Source organism: Gordionus sp. m RMFG-2023, chromosome 2 (genome assembly GCF_954871325.1).
Source record: "Gordionus sp. m RMFG-2023 chromosome 2, tfGorSpeb1-WG-v2, whole genome shotgun sequence".
NCBI lineage: Eukaryota > Metazoa > Nematomorpha > Gordioida > Chordodea > Parachordodidae > Gordionus > Gordionus sp. m RMFG-2023.
Genome location: NC_088776.1, coordinates 60,494,050 through 60,505,499, shown reverse-complemented (window position 1 = coordinate 60,505,499; position 11,450 = coordinate 60,494,050). Strand labels below are relative to the sequence as shown.

Sequence of the window (11,450 nt, the reverse complement as noted above, 5' to 3'; positions counted from 1 at the left end):
TGTATTTATTTTTTAAAATGGAGTTTTCCGGTATCTTTCAGGAAATTAATAATTAGATCGATCTGTGGGTGTTAGGTAGTGTTAACCATCACCCAATATTATATTAATCATAACTATAATATAATATAATCTTATAACCAATAACTCATAATGTAAAATTTTTTATAAAAAATTTTAGGCCCGGCCCGACCGGATATGTTTAAAAAAAATTTTAGGCCTGGCCCTGCCCAGGTATATTTAAAAAATTTAAAATACAGGGCCGAGCTTGCAGTTCTCTGACATATATACAATATTCTGTTAACATGGAATACACTTTAATATTTCTTTTTTTAAAACAAATTTAATAATTTTTTTCTTTTTTATCACATAAATTATTTACATATTACCACTATGCAATTCAAATAAAAGAGAAGCAATTTTTTCAAAAACACCACTCGTGTTATTTTCTTTTAAAAAATATTTTACTCTTCACTTTTCCTTCCCTAAAAGAAACGCATAAAACATGTTATTTAATTTTATCCTCTTTTCTTTTAAAATAACATAAAAATATTCCCTTATATTTATTTTCTGTTTGTCCCCACAAGTGTACATTTCACGAAAATTCGATTTAAATCAAATTTAGTGATATTCTTTTGGCTCACATAGCTTTATATTAATATTTAAAAAAATGATACATATATCAGATAATTCCAATTAAGTATTTTACTTTCATCAGCAGAAGTATTCACTCTTCTCTAAGATGATATGTACCTTGATATATATTATCAAATAATAATACATTTATTTAACATTATAAATATATGTCAATCAATTTATAGTTGATAAGGAGAAAAATAATATAGATATTGAATGTTTATTGATATTGATAAATATCGCGAATGGATAAAAAGATTGTAGTTCTTTGTTTGAGAATTAAGAATGAGTTTTTACTTTTAAAAAAAACTTGGCACTTGATATACTTTTCGACGGAATATATTTGAATAAAAACGATTACAAAAAAGAATTGTAATTTTGAATTAAAGTTATACTTATTTTAATATTGTTACAAATCCTTATATGAATTTATATTATTATATATAAGTGGTTAAAAATATCATATATAAATTATCTTAAAATACCAAATTTACAATATTTTCTTCTAATATATGATTAGTATAATTAAGATTATGATTAACACATAGATAAATATATTAATTATTGTAAGTAATCCTTATTACATGCATATTGTTATACTTTTCACAAATAATAAAAATTATATTTTTAAAATAAACTTTTAGATGTCTCTTTAAATTTGAACTACTAGAGGAGGAATTCTTGTTTTTGCATAAAGAACATTTTGCATAGATCATTGTCTGGCTACTTCCATCCGTTGCACATAGAGTAAAATACTTACGTAAATTATGAAATGGTAAAAGATTCTCATTCTCACCTGTATCTACTGTCATATCAATAGTAGTACTAGTAGATGTATCATCTTCTAAATTTATAATGGAGGACATTAGTAAAACCTAGATTTATTTATATTATAATATAATTAAATAAAATAAATAAATAAAACTTGTATTTGTAAGCTTTAAATCACATTTTTGAAATATGGTGCAATGGTGATTGATAAAATATGATGTAGATAGATATTTTTTTTTAAATAATATTTTAATTTAATTTTCAAAATTTTTATTTTATTTGTTGCTTTTTTAAGTAAAAAATTAATTTTTAAAAGGATCGGGATCGAATATTTAAGAAAAAGATCTAGATCACAATCCTCAATTTGAGGTCAGAATTCCGAATCCAGGAAAATTAACAAATTTAGGATCGAATCCAGGATCGGCGATTTGATTCGATCCTTTAACAACTCTGAATATACCTTAATATGTTTAACAAAATTTGTGTTGAACCCTTTATTCATGAGTTCTAAAATGCCAAAAAAGCCTCACTATATTCATATCATAGGAAAATTATTTATGAAGAGTATACAATATGCATATAATAAGGATTATTTACAATAATTAATATATTTATTGATATGTTAATCTTAATTATAATAATTATATATTAGAAGAAAATATTGTAAACTTATTTTTAAGATAATTTATATGACCTTTTTAACCACATATAAATAATATATCATATATTTATATAACAAATTTGTTTCGAACCCTTTATCATTTTTTTTGTTTATACACATTGTTTTTTTAACTTATATTTTAAAAAAATTTCCAATCTAAAATTTAAAAAATATGATTTGATTTAGGGGAAGTTATTTTCATCCAAATCTGTTACATAATATATTTTTCTTTTATAAAGAAAAAGCATAGTGAATTCAAAAATGAGATTGCCAAACACCTCAATGAATTCTCTACAACACATAATTCTCTACAAAAGCAAATTGTTCCTTGTTGCAGATCGAAACAAACTAAAATAAATTTTCATAATCTTAACATGCCTTCAATATCACAAAAAACAGCTGACAAAGTAATCATGGAGTTTATTATTGACACCTTTAAACCACTTTCACTGGTTGATGATCCTTCATTCCAGAAAATGATTAAAACATTTTCTTCGACGACAAAAGTTATTTGTCGTCAGACTCTAGGCAATAAAATCTCTACAGCATTTACTGATATGACAACAAAGCTTATAAGAGATTTGTCAAAAGTCTCCTTTTATATGAATTTTATATTATTTTTTTAGGGCTTTTATTGGAGTTACTGTCCTTTGGATGGACCCATTAACCCTCAAGAGAAGATCAGCAGCTTTGGCACTGAGGTGTATAATAGGAAAGCAAACATATGATGTTTTGGCTAAGGAAATTATGGATATCCACAAGACTTATAAAATTCATAATAAGGTGGTGAAGATGGTTACCGATAATGGAACCAATTTGTCAAGGCATTTGAGTAATATTTATATTTAACAAAAAAAATTATTTAAAATAAATTTTTTATTTTTTCTAGAGTTATTTCGAGAAAATGAAGAAGATAGTGAGGATATGGAATTAATAAATTTGGATGACATATTATCTGTTGATGACTCAAATAATCCTATCTGCCTTCCGAAGCATCAACGTTGTTGTTGCTATAATCTAAACCTGATTGCAACCAAAGATGCTGAGAAGGTAGAAAATTATAATAATTATAAGCGAATATCTAGAACAACATTTGCTAAATGTTTAGCCTTAATTAATAAACAGAATATGGCCCCAAAATGGCAGATATTCTATTGCAGAAATTGGGAAAGTATTTAATAGCTCCTAACAAAACTAGGTGGAACTATTATTTTCAGTCCATGAAATTAGTGGACAAGATGCTTTCTGAAAAGTTTTCAGAAGTTGAAGATGTTTGTGATCAAATAGGGTTCACAATGTTTAGACAAGAATGATACTTTTCAATGAATATGCTTTAGTAATACAATTATATTTTTATTATAACTAAAATTTAAATATTAAAGGTTATGGAACCCTTGGCTACCTCATTAAAGATCTTGGAACGGGAGGATAACATGGAGCAGGGATATCTAACCCCGGTTTTAACCATACTTATAGATAGGTTAAAGAAATTTAGTCGCCTGCGATATTGTCAGCCCCTTGTAGAGTGTGTGCTTAGTGGTATTGATAAAAGGTAATAAATTTTTATGCAATTTTTTTATATTATTAGATATCAGATATCCGCAAAATTTATTAAAAAAATTAGTAAAATATTTTTAACAGGTCTGGTCTACTAAGCCTCTGATATATGGTAAAATTTTAATGAGCCTAATAGACATTAAAAATTAATAAATTTATTCAATATTATACAATTGGTCAGGCCTGACTGTAAAATCTAAAGGGCTAACTTTTGCAGATACCTGATTTATAAGAATGAACACTTTTTAATAATAAATTAATTAGCATTTATTAATATAGATTTCCTTCACTATATGATGACAGTAATATATTAGCATCAATAATTCACCCAAAGTTTAAGCTCAATTGGCCTTTTATTAATCTGCCACAAAATTTGTTGCCAAAAGAAAGATAATTACGTGATACGTGATATTAAGCGCACTACCCCTAAACGTCGTACATATAGCAAAAGTTATATATACAACAGAGCAACGCTTGGTTCTCTTATGAAAAAAACCCCATCAAACTGGGATAAAAAATGGGAAAATAATTAAGAGGACCATCCACGATTTTTGGGCAGGCCGCAGTTACTGTGCGCGTAAGTGGCAAAGCCACTCACTTAAACGCTCATGGGAAGTAAAAGGGACAGATAAAAGCCCATGCCCGATTAATTGATTATGGAAGGGTCATATTGGCAATGTTACAATTTAAGTCTTAGGAGTAACTATAATATTCATATAATCTGTAAATAAATATGATTAAAATAAAATAATATTTACCGTTCTCACTTCAAATTTTCCACCGGTGTCATACTACAATGCAAAAAAAATTAATATTAAAAATATGAATAATTGCTCATTTAGAAAATATACAGGATCAACCATATGCAGATCCTTCAAATGAATGCATGGATGAAATCGATACTTTTTTGGGGAAAAATTCATCACAAAATGCTCTTTCAAATTAATAATTTTTTTTTATTCTAATGATGATTCAGTGAATATTTTTAATAATTATGTTAATTTAAAATTGTTTTTATTGAATAAAACACACCCTTGCTATCAAGCGCTCCTGTAGAGCGCTTGTTTAGTAAAGCTAAACATGTACTTAATGAAAAACGGGGATGTTTAAATGATGATAATTTTGAAAAAATTTTATTATTAAAGGCTAATTTTAATTGTAAATAAATATATTCTAATTGTTATTATATATTATATTATTCAATTACAATAAATTTATACCATATTTATTTAATTTTTATATTAGTTAATTTTGCATCAATCAGAAATTTAAATAAGAAAAGGATCATGATCGGGATTCGATCTTTTTAAAAGGATCGATTAACAAGCCTGCCCACTTGCATCATCAATGTTATGCAATAATTTTTATTTTAACAAATAACTTTGAAAATTTATAATGTTTTTTATAAAATGAATAGTAAAAATTTTCTCTGATTCAAAAGTTTTCTTATTTAATTACATTCATTTTATAATCGTGATATTTAAACACGCTAAAAAAAAATTTTAGAAAGAAGAAAATTATATATATATATAGAATTAATATTTTGGCTCGACATGGTAGGCTTATTTTATATAGGTGAAGTTATTACCAGCTCAGCCATGCTTCTGGATGTTATTCGAAAACATACATATCCTTATAACTTGCTATTATTTATATGAATAATATAAAATAAAATATTTTTATATTTGTATGATCATATAACTATGGTGTGATACAAATATTTCATTTATTAATGTTGAAAAAAAGTGTATATATTATAAGCAAAATATGCCAGATTTAATCTTTATTCAATATTATTAGGCCTACGTCCAGTCTAGCCTCGAATGTTTTTTTTATTAAATATTAGATGTATTTTCCCTTCCGACCTTCGTTTTAATTCAATAAAAGTAGACAAAAATTTGTTTTCTATTATTTTTTTGTTAAGCTTTAAGAATGGCCCAACTTTGTTATAGATACATTATGCTGAAGAAATTTTGTTCAAGCCCAACCAATCCCAACTTCCAAAATCATTTTCCATCTAGTATATTAATATAATTTTAATTTATGTTAAAATATTTTAGTCAAAAAAAATAATTTTAGCCGTAATGATTTTTAAAATCACGTTTTTATAGCCGATTTTGGGATTTTTTTAGGGCGTTTAGGTCTCTGGTGCATATAGCTGAGCAAAAAAAAAATTGCGTTTTATTCAAAGTTATCTTCGCGTGGGTCAAATTATTTAGTAGGGGGAAAGTAATCACCCCGTGGGTCAAATTACTTAGTAAGGGAAACCGAGGCAAAACGTTTGATAATAAAATAACATTTTAACCCTTGACCATAAGGACCTTAAATTTGGTGTAAGGATGTATTTTTATATATAATTCCTTATCGTTCATCTTCTGGCAAATCTTCTTGGTTAAGCATATTTTTACAAGAAACTGTTTTTTTTACCAAAATATTATAAAAATAGTCCTCTAGAGTATTTTATTCTCAAGATTTAGTTGCTTAGATGTTCCTTAAAGTCTTGGCTAGGGCTGTTCCGATCCATATATTTTTCACCGATCCGATCCGATATTGGTTCGAAACCGATCCGATATTGGTTCGATACCGATCCGATATTGGTTCGATACCGATCCGATACCGATCCTATATTTAGATTGATTTTTCACCCCCCCCCCTTTGAACCAAATGTAATTAAGAAATCAATACTTTTATGCAAATCGAATGATGCATTTAATTTAATTTTTTTATTTCTACATTAATTAAAAAATGTTGACGAATATTGGTAGTATAAAATAAATTTTTCCATTTCCCCCCCCCCGCGAAATTAGAATTCTGCAGATAACGCATTTAGCAAAATTATCTTTGTCTTTTGTTAAATATATCCATAATTCAGATGAGTGATCTGCATTGGGCCTAATTTTTCAAGCCCAGCCTGGCCCGGACCAAATTTAATTAAATATAGAAATTAGTTATTATAATTACTCAAAATAAAGGATGTATGTTATTTGGCGTCTACACTCTCTGGATAAAATCACATGTTTCTATTTTACATAAAAAATTCAACATAAAATTGACAAATTTAGATATATTTTAAAAAATTTCCAAGGACCGACCCGACCAGTTCAGAATTTTATTAAATAATATTAGTTCGGGCCGGGTTCGGGTCGGGCCTACTATTGTAGATCTCTACTTCAGATACCATATTTTAAAAAAAATACTTTTATTTAAAGTATATAAATGATAAAATTGCGCTATTATATTTAAAAAAGATTTAAAATAAATAAAACTTTGGGTGTTCCTTTATATTTTTATAAAAAACTATAAAAAATTAAAAAATTTAAGGAGTGATTGTGCATTTGCATTGTTTAAAACAAAAATCTTTTAGAAAATATTATTAATATAAAATAAAGATACATAAAATAACAAAAAAAAAGTAATCGAATCGGGTATTTTACAGGTATTGGTCAAATCCGATATTTATGGAAAACGCTAAATATCGGTGCCGACCCGTTCCGATATTCACTGTAGCCTTAGTCTTGGCTATAAAATAAAATTATCAAAAGTTTATAGCTTAATTAGAAGTCACGTAATAACGATTTATATCATATATATCACTTTGGAGTGAAGCTTGTATGGGTACAACAGTTATAATGTCTCATCTGATGAGCGAGCGTTGGAGTTTTGCTCCAATTTTTTTAATAATAAAAAAAGTAACGTCTTGTTTAAATTGAGGTTGCCTTTTTATTAATATTATCCTTTATCTAAAAAAGGATTGATCTTTGAAAATTTCAGGGTTTTGGACCCTGATTTTGCATTCAGGAATTTAAAATTGTTTTGTTAGGCATTTTGAAATCACAGATCAGAGACCGATTTTGAAGTAACCCATCGAACTCGGGGTTATATAGATCTGGAGTAATCTCGAACCTCTTTTTGAAATCGGTTTTCGGTTAAGTTCCCGTTATCAAGATTTCTTCTAAATAGAATATAAAAATCCCTGACCCCGAAATTCGTGCCCAGAACCCTGAAAATTATATTATCGCTCTGCCTTTCTTTAATTTATAAATATTTTATTTTTTTGGATACAAGTTATTTCATTAATTTTTTATAATATTGCTAAAATTATGAATAAAAAAGTATTTGAAAAAAGGCAAATCTTCTCGTTTTTTAAAATGGTTGCTAACGCGACACGGTAATTTTACCAATTGGCACGATGCTAATTGAAACGCATTATTTGCGTTTACAAAAGCAGCCTTTGAAACACTCAATATTCGCATTATAGGCCATTAAAAAAAGGATATAACAGAAAATTAAGTTTGTTATGTGGAACGAAATCGGCAAAGGAGAAAGAATAATCGGAATGTACCACGTGACTAAATAGGACACATTTGGAATGTGGCATTTATGAAAATCTTATATTATAATCAGTTTATACTTAAAAAGATAATATAGATGACAAAATTGCTAATAGTTTGTCTAATAAACAATGAAGTTATGTATAATTTAAATTTTACCCTAAAGGTAAAATGTTAAAAGTGAGAGCTCTCCTAAAGTATTTTTGACAGAGAGCTACACCCTTTTTTCTTCTTCTTATGTTGTAGGTAAAGGGATTGGGCTACATATATATTAATTAACTTTTAGAGTTAGTTTCATCAAATCTTGCAGCTTTTTTTATTTATGATTATATTAGCATGTGGATCTTCTTGGAAAATTGTCAGTTTCCAAAAGTTCCAACTTCTCGTTTAACCTTCTAGATTTTGTCACATTGCTTTTGTTTTAAAATTTTTATAGTTAAAATATAATACCACCAATCGTTTTTTTTTCACCCCCACCAGTCTTTCTTGGATACTCTGAATTATTTAATTTCTATTTTATACAATAATGTCCCAATTAGTTGTAAAATATCGTTAATTAGTGTTGTTAAAAGGCTCGTTTTGAGACGATTTTTGAAAACGGCTAACTCAATATTTTATCCAGAGTAATACTACGCAAGTCCGCCCGTTTAACAGCACTAGTTCGAAGTCTATCAATTTGTTATGATACTATTTAAATTGGTTCTAACCTACACTGGTATAAATTTTATTTTTTTAATTATTTTTATTTATGTTGACTAAACATACGCATAAAAATAAAACTTTAATTTTTTTTATAAATTTAAAAAAAAATTGTTAGTTAGTAAAAAAAAAAACCTGTGACATTTGAGCGCAATAATAAAGAATTAAAATTTTTTTTATATATCAGAAATATTTATATACTTGAAATCAACATTAAATTTGCATTTTAAAGATGTTGTATATCGATATATTATATTTAGTTTTTGGGAAAAAATTGACAAAACCATATTTCTTATTTTAAAAAAAATAAATATATATTTGAGAAATGATTTTGGAGTTAATTTTTTGTCAAAAATATTTATATATTTGAAATCATCATTCAATATGCATTTTAATGAGTGTATTATCTATATATATTTTAAAAAATATATATTTGAACAATAATTTGGAATTTTTTCTTATCAGAAATAAGAAATATTTATATATTTCAATAGAAAATGAACTGTATGCAAAACTTATGGAGAACCTCAAATAAGACCTTAACCTTTACCGAGTTTGGGTAAAAAATTTATATAATAGAGATCCAATATACTACCCATCCCACCCTTAACCCCTTATCATATGCTATGATTTTTTATGAAGGAAATTAATCAAATTGGCTTTAATTTATCAAAAAAAATATTCAGTAAGTCTAAAAATATTGAGCCTGTTTTTATTAAAAGGTTAATTATATAAAATGAAAAATTCTCAATCAACTTAGTCATAAACTATAATAGATTCGTTTCATATATTTAATTTTTTTTTTAAATTATAATGAGATGAAACTTCTATGAATTTACGACTATTGTGCCATTGTATTATAATAGATTTATATACTATAAAGATATCAGAATATATAAAATTTTAGTATACACTCTAGAAATCTTGCATACCAAGTTAAAAATATATAATATTTGCTACTGAATATGAACACACAACCCTCTATACATCATTAAATTTTTCTTAATCAAAATGTGTCTATATTATAGTTTATCTAATCAAGAATGCATTTTTTTAAAATTAATCAAGTAATTATTGTGGTATTTTCTGTCAAGAACATTTCTCTCAATTTGGTTGATTTTAAAATTAATTAATATATAGATTTGTGGTATTATTTGAATATATTTTAAAAAAATTCTTTTTCTTTATAAAAAATTGAGATTTATTGCAATCATTATAAATTGATTTAAGGTTCTGTTTCATGGCTAGTATGTATTCTCCAACCATGCAAATCTGATGTTTCTTCTTTCAATGCCTATAATAATATATATTTTAATTATGGTAAAAATATTACTATATTGCAAAAATAATTAATACTTAAATATAGATAATAAGTGTTAAATAAATTAAATAGAGTCCTTCCTTATAAGTTATTTCAAATTGATAAAAATATAAGGGAGTTTGAAAATGTAATTTTTCAACAATATGGGAAAATTATTTTGGGGTAGGCTGCTAAGGTTAGGATTAAATGATATTTATTAACACACTAAAAAATAATATATTATTATTATCAATTTACAAAAAAATTTTAAAACAAATTAAAATATCTTAAATTTGATATCTTGTTAAATGCATTGCAAATGGTATTTTTTTTCTTCTTATTAATAATATGCATCTCTTTATCAATAAATTATTATACCTCATTAACTAATTGATGTTGCTTGACTGATTTTAAACCTTTAAAATCTGGTGAACACACAACAAGATTATACATACCACCACAACCACCTTGTATTGATATTTTAAAATTTAATTAACAATTATATTTAACTTATTAAATATAAATTCAGAATATCAAATTTTTTTTAAACATATAAATTGGGAATTTAGTACAAAACCAAATTGTAATTAATAAAATATAACCAGATATATCTATCACTTCTATAAAAGTAGCATTGGGAAATTTATCTTTCAGTCTGTCATAAATCTTCTTTTCACCTTCTGTTAAAGATGTTTGAATTGATGAAACGGTATTAATTCTTTGAAATAAAGAGGATCTTATGAGAGAATTTATATAATATCTATAACTATTAAATATCGTATTTTTTAAAAATTTGATCATCAAATACCGAACACAAAAAGGTATTAATTTTTAAAACATGTTAGACCTAACTAATTACCAAAGGTAAACCTGGTTAACATCGAAAATTTTAACAAAATGATTTAGTAAATCATCGTCAAAAAAGCACATTACAAATTAAGCTTAAAATAAATTTGATTTTTTTCTAAGATATGACTAAATATTTTTAGATCTTTGCATAAATTATTTATGATTTGTTTGATTGAGTAAAAATAAGATTTTCTAGAATCAAACCTAAAAAACAAATAGTTATAATTTCAGGACTATAACAAAATATTTAATTTATTCTTCACTTTATGTAAAAAATATTTTTAAAATCTTTTGCTTAAATTATTTCATGTTTAATTTTAGGATCGGTTATAATTATTCTCAAGTTAAGATTTCTAGTGTGAATAAAATAAATAATTATTAATTTCAGGAATATGGTTCAAAAAATAATTATAATTTATTATTCAACTTATGTATTTTAATATCTATTGCTTAAATTATTTATGATTTGTTAAATTTTAAGGTTAGCTTTATTAACAAGTTAAGATTTTAGACTGAAGAAAATGAAATAAATAATCATTAATATTTCAGGAATATTATTCAACAACATATTATAATTTATTCCAAAATTTTAAGGAAAATTTATATTTTTTACACAATTTATGTAAAATATATGATGTAATATTTTTAA

General features: G+C 25.4%; 2 protein-coding genes across 4 annotated transcripts; one reads left to right on the top strand and one right to left on the bottom strand.

The window, feature by feature from the left end:
* Positions 1-2,329: 2,329 nt before the first annotated feature.
* Positions 2,330-5,631, top strand: LOC135924678 (uncharacterized). Of its 3 annotated transcripts, none has more exons than XM_065459773.1 (5): positions 2,330-2,648; positions 2,692-2,897; positions 2,955-3,115; positions 3,448-3,617; positions 5,547-5,631. In XM_065459773.1, the coding sequence occupies exons 1-5, from the start codon at positions 2,440-2,442 to the stop codon at positions 5,572-5,574; spliced, it is 774 nt and encodes a 257-aa protein (XP_065315845.1). In that variant the 5' UTR covers positions 2,330-2,439; the 3' UTR covers positions 5,575-5,631. The 3 variants fall into 3 exon arrangements, with proteins under 3 accessions (XP_065315845.1, XP_065315844.1, XP_065315846.1); XM_065459772.1 differs by lacking the exon at positions 5,547-5,631 and adding an exon at positions 3,902-4,760 and having other exon boundaries at positions 2,331-2,648; XM_065459774.1 differs by lacking the exon at positions 5,547-5,631 and adding an exon at positions 4,868-4,950 and having other exon boundaries at positions 2,332-2,648.
* A 4,162-nt stretch (positions 5,632-9,793) lies between these two features.
* On the bottom strand, positions 9,794-10,882 carry LOC135924532 (bolA-like protein 3). Its single transcript, XM_065459590.1, has 4 exons — positions 10,812-10,882; positions 10,555-10,718; positions 10,331-10,419; positions 9,794-9,946 (listed from the first exon to the last, which is right to left on the bottom strand). The coding sequence occupies exons 1-4, from the start codon at positions 10,880-10,882 to the stop codon at positions 9,878-9,880; spliced, it is 393 nt and encodes a 130-aa protein (XP_065315662.1). The 3' UTR covers positions 9,794-9,877.
* Positions 10,883-11,450: the final 568 nt, after the last annotated feature.